At 46.6% G+C, this 19,058-nt stretch overlaps 1 protein-coding gene across 1 annotated transcript in view; it reads right to left on the bottom strand.

The window, feature by feature from the left end:
• Nucleotides 1–2,699: 2,699 nt before the first annotated feature.
• The window catches only part of LOC310833274 (methanethiol oxidase-like), a 33,310-nt gene continuing 16,951 nt past the window's right edge, over nt 2,700–19,058 (bottom strand). The window contains exons 6-12 of the mRNA XM_083715880.1: nt 16,316–16,498; nt 14,032–14,210; nt 8,699–8,777; nt 7,786–7,907; nt 6,206–6,298; nt 5,273–5,391; nt 2,700–3,826 (exon numbers count right to left, since the gene is read on the bottom strand). Of these exons, the coding sequence (XP_083572006.1) occupies nt 3,664–3,826; nt 5,273–5,391; nt 6,206–6,298; nt 7,786–7,907; nt 8,699–8,777; nt 14,032–14,210; nt 16,316–16,498 (938 nt within the window). The 3' untranslated portion in view covers nt 2,700–3,663. The remainder of the gene's footprint in view (nt 3,827–5,272; nt 5,392–6,205; nt 6,299–7,785; nt 7,908–8,698; nt 8,778–14,031; nt 14,211–16,315; nt 16,499–19,058) is intronic.

Genomic DNA, 19,058 nt, shown 5'->3' with positions numbered 1-19,058 from the left:
TCCCTTCTGCTATTTGTTAAAACACTTTTTAAATTTCTCCAAAACATGCGCTCAGTTTCCACGGGAATGCTTGCAGCTTACTCTGTCATGAAAACATTCTCTAATAAAAAGATACAGGATTTCAAGCTGGAAGTTACAGGACATGCAACGACTGGAACCGAAGCAGTTATGTCTTCTCCAAAACTTTTGTAGCTGCAAACAGAATTGTGTATAACCGCCTCAGTATTATCATAAGCACGGATAATCATAAGCATTATAAAAAGGATGTCTGAGAGAGGCCTTAAACCAATTTGAAACCTCTCCCTGGGGATTGTAGCCTCACTACGAATTCCAATAATTTTTGGTGAAGACCACCTTCCTCAGGTTTGTGGGTCATGATAACACAGTTGATCTTATTGTCAAGTTGGTTTAAAAGCAGTAATGTACAGTATTGTTGATGCAGGCAGAGCCCCTAGTTAAATGGCGTGTGGTAAAATACGAATGTGACCTCTTGTGGCAGAAAATGGTAGTTACCAAATAAAGAGCGAACCATTCATTTTTGGCCAATCTGTAATTTCAGATCTCACTGCAGACCAGCCATTCTTGGGTCCCCAGATCTTGTTGGACTACAACTCCCATCATCCCGGACCAAAGGTTCTGCCAGCTAGGGATGACAGGAGTTGTAGTCCAACAGCATCTTGAGAAAGGCTGCTGTAGACTATGGGTATTTAACACATTTTCATCATTCAGTAATGATGAAGGATGAGAAACAAATTGTGCTCGGGTCCAAACCTTATACATTCAAAAAAATCCATTAGCCTTTGGGTCCTGTTGACACTTTTAAAGAAGATGGAACGTTAAAATATGGTTACCAGATTTTTTTCAATGAATCTGGGGACACTTTTTTTGGGGGGGGGGGGGGGAGCTGAGTAGCAACAGGGAGTCAGTAGTGGGGATTGTGAAGCAAAAGACCCTGAACCCAAGCATACATGCATATTGTATAAAGGTCAAACATAAATGTGAAACATAAATGCACAGTTTTTTTAAAAAACTGGGCAATGGCGCACCGTGCGCCTGTGACTCCCGAGCCTCCCCTGATCTCCCATCCCCTTCCCCCTTTGTTTTGACTGATCAGGGGAGGCTCGGGAGTCGTGGCCGGCCGTTGCCCAATTTTTAAAAAACACTGCACATTTATGTTTAACAGGGTGTGAAAGAAGGGCTTTGCACCTTGCCTGGCAGAGACACCGCGTGCCTTGCATCCCTCCTGGGCAACGGCTGCCCACCCGCAACTCCTGAGCCTCCCCCAATCTGTCAAAACAAAGGGGGGAGGGGGCAGGAAATCTGTACCCCCGGACGCCCCCGGTTCCCCCTCGGCAGTGAGCATCTCCTGAAGCCAGCCAGAGCCAACTGCGCTACCAGACTGGCTCCGGACTGCTGAGGCTGCCGCTGCCACGTTTCCCGGGGACAGATTTGCAAATCTGGGGACCGTCCCCGGGAACCAGAGATGTCTGGTAACCCTACTTTAAAATCCAAGTAGGCAGTAGGAAGGAAGTACCATATTTTTCGCTCCATAAGACGCACCTGACCATAAGACACACCTAGTTTTTAGAAGAAGAAAAAAAATATTCTGAACGAAACAGTGGATGTATGGTTTTTGTGGTTCAAGCTGTGGCCACAGACATGTGATCTGATGGTGAATTTGGGGTGACCCAATGCAAAAATCCTGAGGATCCATGTGGAACCGTGCTGTGTAACCACGTTTTTGCACCATTGCAGCCCCATGCAACAGTGGGTGCGTAATTTTTTTGGTGCAGGCTGTGCCACGGACATGCTATGTGATCTGATGGTGAATTTGGGGTGACCCAATGCAAAAATCCTGAGGATCCATGTGCTTTTACCTCCCCCCTCCCAGGCAGCCTCCTTTATCGCTAGCGTCTCTTATCTCCCTCCCGATCGCTTACTGATCAGCTGCTTCCTTTCAACACTCCCTTCCCTCTTGTTTGCCTTAGTGTCTTTTCCTTAGCTGGAGCAGTTTTTTTGCTCCTCCTTTTCTTCTAATTCCTCTCCTTATTGCTTTAGTCTTCCTGTTTCCCCCCTTTGCAAGTCTGCTGTCTTTACCTCCCCGTTCCCAGGCAGCCTCCTTTACCTCTAGCGTCCCTTATCTCTCTCGATCAGCGCACACGATCAGCGGCTTTGTTTCAACACCCTCTTCCCTCTTTCAAAAAAACAGAGCATGATCTGCTTTCCGCCCCTGGGCAATTTGGCTCCAGGGACCACGCATTCGCTCCATAAGACGCACAGACATTTCCCCTTACTTTTAAGGAAGAAAAAAGTGCATCTTATGGGGCGAAAAATACGGTAGTTTAAGAGGGAAAAGCTAATGCCCGGATCCAGAGCCACAATAGCTGTGTGCACTGGAGGTAGGATGCCTCTGAATATCACTTCTTAAGGAGCACAAGTGGGGAGAAGGCCTTTTTATTTTTATTTTGCCAGTGGCCCTTCTAGTCCAGCACCCCTGTTCTCACTCTGGGTACCCAGATGCCTCAATGGGAAGCAGGATCTGAGCGCAGCAGGGCTATCCCCACCAGAAAGTCCCCGAAACTGGTATTCAGAAACATTTCTGCCTCTGGCATCAAAGTCACTAGGCATTGGTAGCCTAATCCTGCACGAATTTGTCTAACACTTAAAAAAAACCATTGATACATCCGGCGGGGACCACATTCCACAGTTTGGCTATTTGTTTATTTATTTCGTAAGATTTATACACTGATTGGTTGTGAAAGAAAACTCTCCAAGCGCTGTGTGGAGAAGAACTTTCATTTGTCCGCCCTGAATCTTCCCACATTCAGCTTTATTGAATGGCTCCAAGGCCTAGTGTGATGACCTATCAGGTGCAGAATAAATCATGTGAGCAAGACTATGGTTTGCAGTAGAGAGAGGCAGGCAGGCCAGTAAACACGCAGGACAGTTTGGTATCATTAAAAGCATCAGGTAATACACCTGTTCCAGAGATTCTCTTAATCTACCCATTGAGCTATGGATGATTCCTTCAGCCTTCAGGAAGCGGGAGTTACATGTTGGAAAAATTCCCCTCCCACTCCCCCCAGACTCCCTATGCATAGAGAAAGCTGATCATAAGCCTTACTGCTAATGTACTAGTTTTCTATGTGCATATGTTTTTTTTAATGTTGTGTGGGAGCGTCCTAACCTGCTACACCCCGGCTTACTGCCTGAAGTGGTACAGTCCAGGAAAAGCTGTACAGTCATACCTCGGGTTACAGATGATTCAGGTTGTGGGTTTTTTTTGGTTACGGACCCGCCGAAACCCGGAAGTACCGGAACGGGTTACTTCCGGGTTTCGGCGGTCGCGCATGCGCATAAGTGCTAAATCGCACTTTGCACATGCGCAGAAGCGCCAAATCGCAACCTGTGTGTGTGCAGATGCGCCACTGCAGGTTGCGAATGCTGCAGGCTGCGAACGTGCCTCCTGCACGGATCATGTTCGCAACCCGAGAGTCCACTGTACTGTTCAGTTCCACAGACTATAAACTTGCTCCCTGTCTGCAAGAACATGGAAATCTGGTTAGAGGCCCCACTGAGATCAATTTTCATATGTGGAACATAGAAAGGACAAAGGGTCAACATTAAGGGTCCAACTGCTCTCTGTCCTGCTGGGAGCCTTCCTCAGATCCAGATATCGGAGGTGCAGTCTCCACCCGGGTAGCGGATCTCATGGGCAAGCGCAGGGCCCTCCGGCTCTTTCCCGAAATCCACGAGGAAATTTTTATTCACTTTCAAGCCGCCTTTCTTGGTGTCCACGTCGATTTGTAACATGACAGAGCCTTCCCTGAAGTGAAGAGGAGGGGAAACAGGAGTGGAGAAAACATGTTGTGAAGGAAGGCAGAAATAAGGCCATAATCATTTATTTTTGAGGACAAAAGGGAAGAGTCCAGTAGCAGAATCAGGCCAGTGGCCCATCTGGTCCAGCACCCAACTATCTTTCTTTGCAGGTAGAGAAAGACCAGGCAGGTAATTTTCTGGTACACCAAACGCAGAAGCTTGCTGATGTATTAACCTGGCTGAATTTGGTTGATGCAAACCCAGCAGACACACCGATGGTAACAGGTTACCAGGTAGATGGTACTGCTGAAGCATTTTCTGACACTACACTGTACAGATGCATTCCAGGCAAACTGAATTTCATTGCTAGATGTTCAAGACCTGACATAGCTGTAAGCACTAACCTGCTTAGCAGACATGCTAACAATCCTATTGTTCAGGATTGGAAAGCTGGACCAGATGCCTCAGTGGGAACCCGCAAGCAGGATTCAAGCACAGAAGCCCTCTCTTCTCATCTGCGGTTTCCAGCAACTGAGATTCAGAAGCATCACTGGACTCCAGCGATGAAGTCAGAGCATAGTAGCCATTGAAAGCCTTATCCCTCTACAAATTTGCCTAATCCTTTTTTATAAAAATAATATTTTTTTATTTATACCCCATCTTTCCCGGTTCAGAAAACCAGCCTCAGGGTGGCTAACAACAAATTTAAAACACTTAACTGATGCTACAAAAAAACCCAGCATAAAATACAGTATAAAACGTGAATAACAATAAAATCAAAAATAAATTTAGAGGGAAAATCCTTCCAATAAACATTAGATGTTCACCAGGGCTAGCTGGCTAAGTTAGTCCTATTTGGGCCAGCGAGGAGACCAGGGGAGAATTAGCTGTGGGATCCCAGAGCGGGGAATCTTCATAAAAGGGGAGGGGGAGGGAAGGAAGGAAGGGGAATAAAAGATCAGGCTACATTCAAACTGAAAGCCAGGCGGAATAGCTCTGTCTTACAGGCCCGGCGAAAGGAGGTTAAATCCTGCAGGGCCCTGGTCTCATGGGACAGAGCATTCCACCAGGTCGGAGCCACCACTGAGAAGGCCCTGGCCCTGGCGGAGGATAGTCTGACTTCCTTAGGGCCCGGGACCTCTAAACTATGGTTATTCATGGACCTTAAGGTCCTCTGCGGGGCAGACCAGGAGAGGTGGTCCCATAAATACGAGGGCCCTAAGCCACATCTTAAAGGCATCCGTGGCCTTAAGGGAGCCAATTCCATAGTTTAACTGGGCGCTGTGTGAAGAAGATGCTTTGAGCAGAGGGGCAGAGGGTTTCAGGGAGGGGTCTTTATCGACCCAACGTGGAGTTTGAACCTGGGGCCTTCTACATGCAAAGCAGGTGTCCGGCCACTGGGCTACAGCCCTGACTTTTAAAAATAATAATATCCAGGCGAAAGGTGTCTTACTTGACCATGTCTGGGTAGAACTGCTTGTCCCAGCCGCTGTAGAGGGAAGTACTGACATACAGTCGCTTGCCGTCCAAGCTTAGCTGGATCATTTGAGGTCCGCCTTGAACCCTCTTTCCCTGAAAAAAAACAGATATGTTAACACACTCCAGAGGATCATGTATTGCTTGGCGTAAGTGGAAGGACAATTTGGAGCAAGAGGAAAGAGTGAAGCAGGGATGCAGGACATCTGTGGCCTTCCAGATTTTAAGAAGGTAAGAAGAATGGAAGTGAGAGCTGGACCATCAAGAAGGCTGGTTGCCGAAGAATGGATGCTTTTGAATTCTGGTGCTGGAGGAGACTCTTGAGAGCCCCATGGACTGCAAGAAGATCAAACCTCTCCATTCTGAAGGAAATCAGCCCTGAGTGCTCACTGGAAGGACAGATCCTGAAGCTGAGGCTCCAAGACTTTGGCCACCTCATGAGAAGAGAAGACTCCCTGATGCTGGGAAAGATGGAGGGCACAAGGAGAAGGGGACGACAGAGGACAAGATGGTGGGACAGTGTTCTCGAAGCTACGAACATGAGTTTGACCAAACTGCAGGAGGCAGTGGAAGACAGGAGGGCCTGGCGTGCTCTGGTCCAGGGGGGTCACGAAGAGGCGGACACGACTAAACGACTAAACAACAACAATAACAACAACAGTGACAAGGGCAAAAACAGAAGGGGAGGAAGGGAGGAAGGGAGGAAGGGAGGAAGGGAGGAAGGAAGGAAGGAAGGAAGGAAGGAAGGAAGGGAGAGAGAGGAGGAAGGAAGGAAGGAAGGAAGGAAGGAAGGAAGGAAGGAAGGAAGGAAGGAAGGAAGGAGTGTTTCTTGAGTGCCTTGGGTTAAAGGCATGATATAAAATGTGATAAACAATTAATAAATGGGGGGAATGTGGTGGTTCTCATGCACCTTGATGATAAATGGCTCTGGCTGGCAGTCCAGCTCTTGGTCCTCAACCACAGTGACCGGCCCGCCTTTGACAATGCTGCCTCCAACGAAAACCTGCAAGGAAATATACCAGACTCAGGACAGGACAGAATCATGTTTGCAGAGTCGCCAGCTTCCAGGGGCAAATGGCGCAGCCAGGAATCTCCCTACCGTACTGGCCAGCTGGCAAGATGGTGTAAATTTAAAAAATCTGGCTGGTTAGATGCTAGCTAGTTTTCCTTCCTAGGTATGTGACCTCTGCATCTGATTAGAGGTAAGATATAGACTACTGCAAAGGGAGACAGTTCACCCTTTTGGATAGGGCAAAATGCAGCCGCCGGCAACGAGCATTCGGAAGTACATTGCCTCCCACAGGGAAAGTAGAACATAGTCAGCATGGCTGATAGCCACTGATAGCCTTACCTACAAATTTGCCTAATCTTCCTTAAAAGCCATCACTACATTTTGTGGGAGCAAACTCTATAGTTTTAACTATGCGCTGTGTGGCAAGCTCCTTTTTAATATGTTTTTTGATTGATATACAGTGGGTTACGTTACCTTTGGGTAATGTAAAATTGAGTTGCGAACGCAGCAAATCCGGAAGTGTATACTTCCGAGTTTTGCCGTGTGCGCATGTGCAGAAGCGTACAGAAGAGTGTGTGCAGAAGCGCATGCACAGAAGCGCTCTATCACACTGCGCACGTGCGCAGAAACGGCGCCTCCAGATACGGACTTTTTTGGGGTAAGTACGGACCCCCGGGACAAATTACAGTATTTTTCGTTCTATAAGACGCACCAGACCACAAGACGCACCTAGTTTTTGGAGGAGGAAAACAAGAAAAAAAATATTCTGAATCTCAGAAGCCAGAACAGCAAGAGGGATCGCTGAGCAGCGAAAGCAGCAATCCCTCTTGCTGTTCTGGCTTCTGGGATAGCTGCGCAGCCTGCATTCGCTCCATAAGACGCACACACATTTCCCCTTTCTTTTTAGGAGGGAAAAAGTGAGTCTTAAAGAGCAAAAAATACGGTAAGTTCGTATCCAGAGGGTCCACTGTATGTATTTGTGACTGATGCTGATAAATGGAGTACGATGTTAAACATATGCATATATTGGTGACTTTGCCAGGTATTAATTATCACTTTATTTACAGTTTACACTTCCTTTTTTATACACCAGTGGAAGCCTGGATATTTAACAAACAAACAAATTTAAATGTTTATTTTGTTTTGCAGATAATACAATTTATAAATAAACAACAAAGAATTCCCCCCTCACCCTCCTTGCCAGAATGTTTCAGCATAATCAAACAAAATAGTTGATTAACTTTGGATTCAATTTCAAAAACGAGTATCTGTCTATGGTCTACCACGTGTTGCTGGTGGTTGAAAGCCATTTTCTTTTGTAAGTGTGTATGCAACCAAGTCAAACAATTTTTTCTTGAAATTGTTCGTTCTCTTATTGGTAAATAACTATTAGTAAATACCTAATTGGTAAATATTGATATATATATATATTAAAATTAATTATTTGCTCTGGTCATTCACTCAAAGCCAGCTTTTACCTGTCCCACCAGTTTGGGCTCCTGGGTGTTGGTGATGTCATACTGACGGATGTCTCCATGAAGCCAGTCGCTAAAATACAGAAATTTGTCATCCAGGGAGATGATGATGTCCGTGATAAGACCTTAAGGAGAATAGTGGAGAGTAATAAAAGAAGCCACAGCGTTAAATTCTTGTGAGTCACCTGTTTGTGTGTATTGGGGGGGGCAGAGAGAGAGAGAGAGAAATATACGAGGTGCTACAAATATATCACAAATCTCTAATATTTTATTCTCTCCAGTGAACTTACTCTCTTTTTGGGGGGCGGGGAGATGTAGTTTTCGTTTTGTTTTGTTCTCTTTAAAGAAATACTTTGCTTTTTTGGTAAATTTGTTGTTGTTTTTTAGTATTTTTATTAAGCAATTTCAACATAAGAAATTATCAAATCATATAATCACATACATTCTTTCCCCCCCTTCCTCCCCCCCCCAACCAGGGACATCCCTCGGCTCCTCTCTCTGATTTCTCTGCACATATTATTCTCTACATGTCATAAAATTATACATACCCTTGCCTTGTCTATCTATCATATCAACCAATAATTTTGTGTATGTTTCTTCAAAACCTGCCAAGGAGTCCAGTTCATTTTGTTGTCTTTTTAAACAATTTGTAAAATTATTTAAAATTTGTAAAAAGTTCCCATTCTTCCTTAAAGTCACAGTTGTCCTCGTTCTGCAGTTTGTATGTCAATTTAGCCAGTTCTGCATAACTCATCAATTTTTCTTGCCACAGTTCTTTTGTTGGGACGAACTTACTCTCTTAAGCTGCCCTGAATGAACCTCTTTTGCCTCTAGAGGCTTGGCAGGTGGGAAAGCTGCTCAAAACCACAAGATAAATCCTACTTGTGGCCCAAATCTGAAACCATGCTGGACTCACCTGGCATGTCAGGAAGAACCCAGCCGTCCACCTTCTTGTTGGGCACCTGGATTACTTGCTTGGCCGCCCACGTCCCATTCTGCAGAAAGAGCAACCACAGTGGAGATTAAACACAGGAACGGCATCATCCACTCAGCACAGATGGATATATTCTTAATATTGGAGGGTGGGTGGCGGCTAACGGATTGAGGTTGAATCCTGACAAGGCAGAAGTACTGTTTTTGGGGGACAGGAGGCAGGCAGGTGTGGAGGATTCCCTGGTCCTGAATGGGGTAACTGTGCCCCTGAAGGACCAGGTGCGCAGCCTGGGAGTCATTCTGGACTCACCGCTGTCCATGGAGGCGCAGGTCAATTCTGTGTCCAGGGCAGCTGTTTACCAGCTCCATCTGGTACGCAGGATGAGACCCTACCTGCCTGCAGACTGTCTCGCCAGAGTGGTGCATGCTCTGGTTATCTCCCGCTTGGACTACTGCAATGCGCTCTATGTGGGGCTACCTTTGAAGGTGACCCGGAAACTACAACTAATCCAGAATGCGGCAGCTAGACTGGGGACTGGGAGCAGCCGCCAAAACCACATAACGCCGGTCTTGAAAGACCTCCATTGGCTCCCAGTACGTTTCAGAGCACAATTCAAAGCGTTGGTGCTGGCCTTTAAAGCCCTAAATGGCATCATTGTTAGGAGATCCTCAGGCCTTGGGAAGAGGGTTTGACCATTAAGCCACTCTGAGACCTGGAGCTCTTTGAGGGGAATTGAAGTGTGTCTCCTAACTCTCAGCACCCTGAACAAACTACAGTTCCCATGATTCTTGGTGGAGGGGGGAAGTAACTACTGTTAAAATAGTATAATGTTGCTTTAAATGTATGCTGAGAATGTGATCACACTCTGCAAGGGCAAAAAGACTTAAGGAAGATCAAAGTCTACTAGATCTGCAATATGCTGGCAATTGCTCAATACAGTGGTAAGAACTTAATTTGTTCCGGAGGTCCGTTCTTAACCTGAAACTGTTCTTAACCTGAAGCACCACTTTAGCTAATGGGGCCTCCCGCTGGTGCTGTGCCGCTGCAGCATGATTTCTGTTCTCATCCTGAAGCAAAGTTCTTAACCCGAGGTAATATTTCTGGGTTAGCAGAGTCTGTAACCTGAAGCGTATGTAACCCGAGGTAGCACTGTAATTGTTTAACGTCAGTAAGAAATGACACCCACTTGTTTTAGTAATAGGTAAAGGTAAAGGTACCCCTGACCATTAGGTCCAGTCGTGACCGACTCTGGCGTTGCGGCGCTCATCTCGCTTTACTGGCCGAGGGAGCCGGCGTACAGCTTCTGGGTCATGTGGCCAGCAGGACTAAGCCGCTTCTGGCGAACCAGAGCAGTGCACGGAAATGCCATTTACCTTCCCGCCGGAGCGGTACCTATTTATCTATTTGCATTCTGACGTGCTTTCGAACTGCTAGGTGGGCAGGAGCAGGGACCGAGCAACAGGAGCTCACCCCGTCAAGGGGGATTCGAACCGCCGACCTTCTGATCGGCAAGTCCTAGGCTCTGTGGTTTAACCCACAGCGCCCCCCGCGTCCCCCCCACCCTCCTGCCCTATTTCTAAATCAGGTTGCTGGGAGGGGAAGAGAGTTTTTTTTGGGGGGTGGGTCCAGGCGTGGACTTTTGTGTGACAATTCTGAAAAGAAATTCTGGTGCTGAGCATGTACTCAGAGGCATCTTCTTATTTGATTCTTAGAGAATGGGTGCTTCCACGCCAGCTGTTGGAATAATCCACTTATGATCCCCACCCCACCCCACTCCAGCCACTATTTTGCATCTGGTTCCAGTCAGTGGATCTCAGGGGTAAAAAAAAAGGGGGGGTTGAGGAATGCTCAAAGCAGGTCTTGCAAACCTGAAGTGTGCCTGGCTCTGTTACAAGGCATGCCAAACATTATTAGTCCCATTTTACAGGTGGAAGGGCTGAGGCAGCAGGAGAGAGCGAGTGCAGGGCAGAGGCGAAATCTCTGAATGCTGAGACTTCCTCCGTCACCACTGTCTCTTGGCCACTCCACAACGCACTGCAGAGTAAACAGCTCTTGTGTGGTATCACAGGCACCTATCTTATGTAGACAAGAGAAAGCTTAATGGCTTGAACCGCCGCACAATCGTATGTACACAGCTCGACATATGCGGAGGTGACACAGGACCTGAGCAAACAGCCGTTACAATGGGAGCGGCGGCTCAATGAACCACCTCTGGTAAGCCAGGCGGGTTAATGATTGCGCTCTCCCATTATGCCAAAGATCAATAATTCACTCCCTGAGATGCAAAGGCGATAACTGCGCATAGTGGGGTGGGGAGGGAACGGCTTGCAGATCTGGGCCCCCGTCAGACAACCGTTGGGATCGCAAAGCCTCCTGCTCACCGCCTGACAACACCTGTTTGACTCCATCGCCAGTTGGACTGGCGCCTATTCCTGCCGACACAGATCCTGTGCACTGTTGGCTTTTTACGTGTTCAGAGGGAATCGGACTGTCAGCAATTTGTCCCACCGTGCTTTGCTGCAAGAAGGGATCTTTTGCACCAGTTGGGGGGTGGGGAGATCGCTTTTGGATGCCCCCATTGGTAAAACTTAATTTCGCCTGCAAATACTTCCCTTTGCCCACCGTCTCAAGAGGAGTGTCACAAACTGCAGAGGAAGTGTGTGTGTGTACATCCTCCGTCCAGTATACCTGAAGGAGCTTCTCCACCTCCATCGTTCAGCCCGGACACTGAGGTCCAGCGCCGAGGGCCTTCTGGCGGTTCCCTCACTGTGAAAAGCCAAGTTACAGGGAACCAGGCAGAGGGCCTTCTCGGTAGTGGCACCCGCCCTGTGGAACGCCCTCCCACCAGATGTCAAAGAGATCAACAACTACCAGACTTTTAGAAGACATCTGAAGGTAGCCCTATTTAGGGAAGCTTTTAACGTTTAATAAAGGTAAAGGAGACCCCTGGCCATTAGGTCCAGTCGTGGCCGACTCTGGGGTTCCAGCGCTCATCTCGCTTTATTGGCCAAGGGAGCCGGCGTACAGCTTCCAGGTCATGTGGCCAGCAGGACTAAGCCGCTTCTGGCGAACCAGAGCAGCGAACGGAAACACCGTTTACCTTCCCACTAGAGTGGTACCTATTTATCTACTTGCACTCTGATGTGCTTTTGAACTGCTAGGTTGGCAGGAGCAGGGACCGAGCAACGGGAGCTCACCCCGTCACAGGGATTCGAACCGCCGACCTACTGATCGGCAAGTCCTAGGCTCTGTGGTTTAACCCACAGCGCCACCCGCATCCCTTTTAATGTTTAATAGGTTATTGTATTTTAGTGTTCTGTTGGAAGCCGCCCAGGGTGGCTGGGGAAACAAAACACCCTCCGTGAGTTCCCCTCCTCACCACCGCCAGCAGCAGCTCCTCTTCCTCCTCATCACTGCTGACCTGCTTACTTGACAGGCAGAGAAGGAATGAGGAAGCCGAGAGGGGCATCACTGTTCTTCCTGTTTGCCACCACTAATGTCTGCCCCAGAACAAGAGGTGGGTGAACAAGCAGGCAGGCTGCAACGGTACAGAGGAAGAGAAGGTCTGTGGTGGGGGCCGGGGCTGTTGTTAATGCGGCCCCTGTTAGGGTGCAGAGCCTCAACAGAGGCCCTACCATAGGGACCCTTGCCACATCCCTTTGCAATGTCGTCTATTTTATCATCTCTAACCACATACACTCAAATACAGTGGATGCTCAGATTGCGAACATGATCCATGCGGGATGCACGTTCACAACCCGCGTCTATGTGTCTGCACACATGCAGGTTGTGATTCGGCACTTCTGCGCATGCGCAAAGCACAATTTAGCACTTCTGTGCATACATGACCACCAAAACCCAGAAGTAACCCGTTCCTGTACTTTCGGGTTTGGGCAGTCCGCAACCTGAAAAAACACAACCTGAAGAAGAGAAGAAGAAGAGGAGTTTGGATTTGATATCCTGCTTTATCACTACCCGAAGGAGTCTCAAAGCAGCTAACAATCTCCTTTTCCCTTCCTCTCCCACAATAATAATAATTAAATTTTATTTATATCCCGCCCTACCCAGCCGAAGCCGGGCTCAGAGCGGCTAACAACAATAAAATGATAAAACATTCTAAAATCATTTCATTATAAAATTAATTCAATTCAACAATCACTCTGTGAGGTGAGTGGGGCTGAGAGACTTCAGAGAAGTGTGACTGGCCCAAGGTCACCCAGCAGCTGCATGTGGAGGAGCGGAGACGCGAACCCGGTTCCCCAGATTACGAGACTACTGCTCTTAACCACTACACCACACTGGCTCTCACTGAAGCCGCTGTAACCCGAGGTATGACTGTACACCAATAATTTTTTTGCAAAAGAGAGCAGTCCGACAGAGTACGCTCCCCAAGGTCATATCCAACTAGGCACCTGTCAATTTCAGATTCTGTTTTTCCTCCCCTTCCCCCATCTTAAGTTCAGTTCTCCACATTCCCACATCAGTTTGGATTTTTTTTTTAAAAAGTCCTTGTGAAAACTCATCAGCACTTTAGTGCAAATTTCTCCCAAACACATTTTTGTATGAAATTTCACCTGAAATCCACAATTTTGCAAACCGATTTCCCCCAGTATAAAGCATTTTTGTGTGTGACCTTTCTGAACATATGCATTTTTATACACTTTCCCCCAGTATATGCATTTTTGTACGTGATACTGCACTGCAAAATTTGGAAAAGGGCAAATTTCAAAAGAAGGCTGTGTTGCAGTCCATGCATTGTTTCAGAAAGTGCAAACTGAGTGAGTTGGCCTTCCGGTGTGAACTGAATTAAAATTTCTCCCCCAAGTCTACAAAGAAATGGCCTTTTCTAATTGGAGATGCTTAGGAGGGTCTTCTAAAGGGACGTGGGTGGCACTGTGGGTAAAACCTCAGTGCCTAGGACTTGCCGATCGTATGGTCGGCGGTTCGAATCCCCACGGCGGGGTGAGCTCCCATCTTTCGGTCCCAGCTCCTGCCCACCTAGCAGTTCGAAAGCACCCCTAAGTGCAAGTAGATAAATAGGTATCACTTTATAGTGGGAAGGTAAACGGCGTTTCCGTGCGCTGCGCTGGTGCCGGCTCGCTAGAGCAGCTTCGTCACGCTGGCCACGTGACCCGGAAGTGTCTCCGGACAGCGCTGGCCCCCGGCCTCTAGAGTGAGATGAGCGCACAACCCTAGAGTCGGACACGACTGGCCTGTACAGGCAGGGGTACCTTTACCTTTACCTAGGAGGATCTCCTGCCAGAGAGCCATAGCCCTTCCTCAAGTATTACTAAAAAGTTACTCCTTTTTGTTACCGCGGTCTTGTGGAAACGATGAATCGCACTGGTGAGGGCACAGCCGATGAACCCTTCTGCCGCGTCGGGGTTGTGGAGAAAGCGGATTTCAAGAGGGATGGAATTCTTCCCCACGTTGATGGACTGGATGAGTTCATGGGTGGTCCAGTCCCACACATTAATGTTGCTGCCGTAGCAGCCTTCGAAGACGCAGTGGTTGTGGAGGAAGTAGAGTAAATAAAGAGCAGAAAAGTAAAGCTTACTTGAGAGGTCACTTTTTCGATTTCCCCCAGCATTGGTGTGTGAGGAGTGCTGTGTGATAGGAATTTTACGGTCTTAGATATATGGTAATGTTCATAACCGCACATACATAGATCAGCACAGGAAGACCAACCTGGAACCATTTTGATTCCTAAATTGACCAAATGTTTTCTCTGCAAGGTCAAAGTGGAAAAGACTCCCCCATTGTCTTTTCCTTCACAAATCCTGTCTTAAGCGTATGTCTGTGTTTGAATAAGGTGTGAGCCTGTGACCTGGCCCAGGAACTAAGTATTTATCACTACAAAAGAATGGCCAGGCTACCCAGGAAATCCAATCAAGTAACCTGCCAGACAGGAGATAAACAGCGACAGGAGAAAAACAACATGCAAATGTTCTGTTTTAGACAGGGTTTTTTTGTGTGAAGGTGTGATGTATCTGAGGGGTGGTCTTATATGTGATGTATGTATGATGTTTCTGGGGGTGGTCTTGATCTATAGGATGGGAATTTCAAAAGTCTTTATAAGGCCTTGCATGCCATTTTCTGGGTCCTCCTCCTTTCCTGCGTGTGAGGGGAGCACCCTGTTGCAACAGATCAATAAAGATCAAGCTTACTAGCTGCTTTGCTTCTCAATATTCTCTGGTTGCCCTCTGTTATTTTCTCCTACCAATAGGGAACCTATGTAAGAACTCTATATGGGCTCTTGGATACGCCATAAGGGGAAAGGGCAATTTTTGTTTACAACAGCTGCCTGTGAAAGACATTCTTTTGTGCGCAAAATCCCTCCCATCTAACAATGTAAGAAGAGTTTTGCTGGATCAGGGCGATGGCCCAACTAGTCTAGCATCCTGTTTTCACAGTGGTCAATCAGATGCTCTTGACAGAAGCCCACAAACAAGACCTGAGGGCAACGGCCATTCTCCCCACTTGCAATTCCCTGCAAGCGCCATTCAGAATATAGCCTTATTGTCCTCCGTGAATTTGTCTAAACCTTTTGCAAAGCCATCCTAGTTGGCAGCCATTGCTACTTCTCACAGGAAGCAAATTCCATCATTTTAACTAAGCACTGTGTGAAGAAACCCTTCCTTTCGCTACTATCAATTCTTCAGCGTTCTGCTCCTCATAATCTCCTAGAGGAATGCTGCATTGTGAAATAGCACCACAAACAATACAAGCAACACGCAGACCAGTATACTAGATAGCACTGTAATTCTTATTGCATAATACACATGATTTAGTACAACAAAAACAAAATGTGTACACTTGTAAATTCTCTAACATATTTGAAATCAAATGATCACATGTCTGTCAATCTTTGAAAGTCCATAGAAGTATAGTAAGTCACTTACTACTTCGGCACCATAAGCGCCTAAAAAAGTTTTACTGCTTAGCCCACAGAATAGCATCTATTACCGTATTTTTTGCTCTATAAGATGCACCAGACCACAAGACGCACTTAGTTTTTGGAGGAGGAAAAGAAGAAGAAAAATATTCTGAATCTCAGAAGCCAGAACAACAAGAGGGATCGCTGCGCAGCGAAAGCAGTGATCCCTCTTGCTGTTCTGGCTTCTGGGATAGCTGTGCAGCCTGCATTCCCTCCATTAGACGCACACACATTTCCCCTTACTTTTTGGGAGGGAAAAGGTGAGTCTTATAAAGCAAAAAATACGGTACTTTGTTTCAACCATAGACTTATTATTCCTATACAGACTTTCAAAGATGCACTATTTCTGGGTTAGCAGAGTCTGTAACCTGAAGCGTATGTAACCTGAAGCATATGTAACCACTGTAATTTGTTCCGGAGGTCCGTACTTAACCTGAAACTGTTCTTAACCTGAAGCACCACTTTAGCTAATGGGACCTCCTGCTGCCGGGGCGCAATTTCTGTTCTCATCCTGAAGCAAACTTCTTAACCTGAAGCACTATTTCTGGGTTAGCAGAGTCTGTAACCTGAAGCGTATGTAACCTGAGGTACCACTGTATTACAATTATTATTCCCCCCGCCCTTTGCTTCAATAGTGCTTATGTGCAGAAGGAGGCACTCACCTTTCTCCAGATCAGCTGGATTAAACCCATTAGCCAGGCACTTGGGCACTCCCCATTCCGTGCTCATCAGGACGTTATGCCTCGGCTGGTACCAGAAATCGTAGCCCAGCTTAGGGACCTTGGACCCTTTTTCCCAGTTGCCCTTCACCTCAAACGTCTCCCCATCCAGCAGCACGAAACCACCTGACATTACAAAAAAAAAAAAAAATATAGTAATAGTAATAGTAATAGTAATAATAATAATAATAATAATAATAATAATAATAATAATAATAATAATGGGAGGGAAACATAAGGGTCAGACTGAGTCAAAACCAAAGGCCAGGCGGAACAGCTCTGTCTTGCAGGCCCTGCGGAAAGATGTCAATAATAATAATAATAATAATAATAATAATAATTTATATCCCGCCCATCTGGCTGGGTTTCCCCAGCCACTCTGGGCGGCTTCCAACTGAATTTTAAAAACAGTACAGCATCAGACATTAAAAACCTCCCTAAACAGGGCCTCCTTCAGATGTCTTTTAAAAGTTTGGTAGTTGTTGATCTCTTTGACATCTGGTGGGAGGGCGTTCCACAGGGCGGTGCCACTACCGAGAAGGCCCTCTGCCTGATTCCCTGTAATCTCGCAGTGAGGGAACCACCAAAAGGCCCTCGGGGCTGGACCTCAGTGTCTGGGCAGAACGATGGGGGTGGAGACGCTCCTTCAGGTCTACTGGATCAAGGCCATTTACGGCTTTTAGGTCAGCACCAACACTTTGAATTGTGCTCGGAAACGTACTGGGAGCCAATGAAGATGTCGTAGGAACACATGAAGTTGCCTTATATACCGAGTCAGGCCATGTCGGTCCACCTAAGGCAGTACTGCCTACTGGCAACAGCTCTTCGGGGATTCAAACAGGGCTGTCTCCCAACCCCACCTGGAGATGACAGGGATTAAACCCGAGGCTTTCTCCATGCAAGGGAGATGCTCTGCCAGGAAGCGACAGTCGTTGCCATGAACAAGATGCATTATTCTAAATCCCAAAAGGTATTTGATATAGCCCAGCTGGTGTGAGTGCGTGTTGCAAAAAGACTTATAGGTTTGAAGGGTAAACATGCTCCATCCACTACTCAGTGGTCTGAAGTTCACGCTGCCCTTTCTGCATCTGAATGTAGATTATAATGGTTGGTTGGCCATTCGTCTGTCAATGGAGGAGTGTGTCTTTTGGAGTGAAGTCAAACTGTTGGAAGGTTGTAGAAACCAATATAGGATAGACATGCTTTGTTGCAGATGAAGGCGTCTGGTTTGTGTGTCATAGCTGTCAACGTTTTCCTTTTTTTAAAAGGAAATTCACTTATTTTGAATAGGATTCATCGCAAGAAAAGGGAAAAGTTGACAGCTATGGTGTCACACACACCATACACACACATACAGTGGTTCCTCGGTTTACGAACTTAATCCATTCTGGAAGTCCATTCTTAAACCGAAACCGTTCTTAAACTGAGGCACACTTTCCCTAATTGGGCCTCCCGCCGCTGGTGACCTTCTGCCATTCGGATTCTGTTCTTAGACCGAGGTAAAGTTCTCAAACCAAGAAACTATTTCCAGTTTTGCGGAATTTGTAAACCAAATTGTTCTTAAACCGGACTGTTCTTAAACCAAGGTACCACTGTATATATAGTGTGTGTGTGTATAGTTTAAGTCAGGTGATATGATAGCCACATTCAAATATATAAAAGGATGTCACATAGAGGAGGGAGAAAGGAGAAGCGGACACGGAGCAATGGATCCAAACTACAAGAAAGAAGATTCCACCTAAACATTAGGAAGAACTTCCTGACAGTAAGAGCTGTTCGACAGTGGAATTTGCTGCCAAGGAGTGTGGTGGAGTCTCCTTCTTTGGAGGTCTTTAAGCAGAGGCTTGACAACCATATGTCAGGAGTGCTCTGATGGTGTTTCCTGCTTGGCAGGGGGTTGGACTCGATGGCCCTTGTAGTCTCTTCCAACTCTATGATTCTAGGATTCTAGGATTGATGGATTATTTTTAATATTAATGTGAGCTGATGCTGTTCCTTTCTTTTCTTTCTTTCTGTTATATTTGTATTAAATAAATAAATTAAAACCTCTCCTAGAGAGTACCGTGGTACCTCGGGTTAAGTACTTAATTCGTTCCGGAGGTCCGTTCTTAACCTGAAACTGTTCTTAACCTGGAGCACCACTTTAGCTAATGGGGCCTCCTGTTGCCGCCGCGCCGCCGGAGCACGGTTTCTGTTCTCATCCTGAAGCAAAGTTCTTAACCTGAAGCACTATTTCTGGGTTAGCGGAGTCTGTAACCTGAAGCGTATGTAACCCGAGGTACCACTGTATGTGTGCATATTGCTGTAACTTGGTTGTGTCACTTTGCCCTAAGCAAGATAAAGAGACTAACAAATTTAACAAATAAATAAATAAGTAGCTGGCCCACAAGAATCCTAACATTTCAGTTTCCCAATTATCTCTGCTTCCTTCCACCGCCCCCCCTGCCCTAGCCTTTTTCTTTTTTTAAAAAAAGTTAAGTTTGTAGTCCTTATGATTGCAAAAACGCAGTCTAGAATTGTGAGCCGTGCCTGTTGAAACCCAACAAGCAGATGTATACACCCAGGAGCTTGGTGGCAGGGGGAAACTGCTCCAGAGCCATCAATATTGGAATAAATTACACAAAATAAAAGGCATGGTGCAAATCTGCTTTTTAAAAAAACCATGCATGTGGAAGAACAGAAATTT

This window comes from Podarcis gaigeae (genome assembly GCF_964106915.1).
Source record: "Podarcis gaigeae genome assembly, chromosome: 16".
NCBI lineage: Eukaryota > Metazoa > Chordata > Lepidosauria > Squamata > Lacertidae > Podarcis > Podarcis gaigeae.
This window is presented reverse-complemented; position numbering and strand designations above follow the sequence as displayed.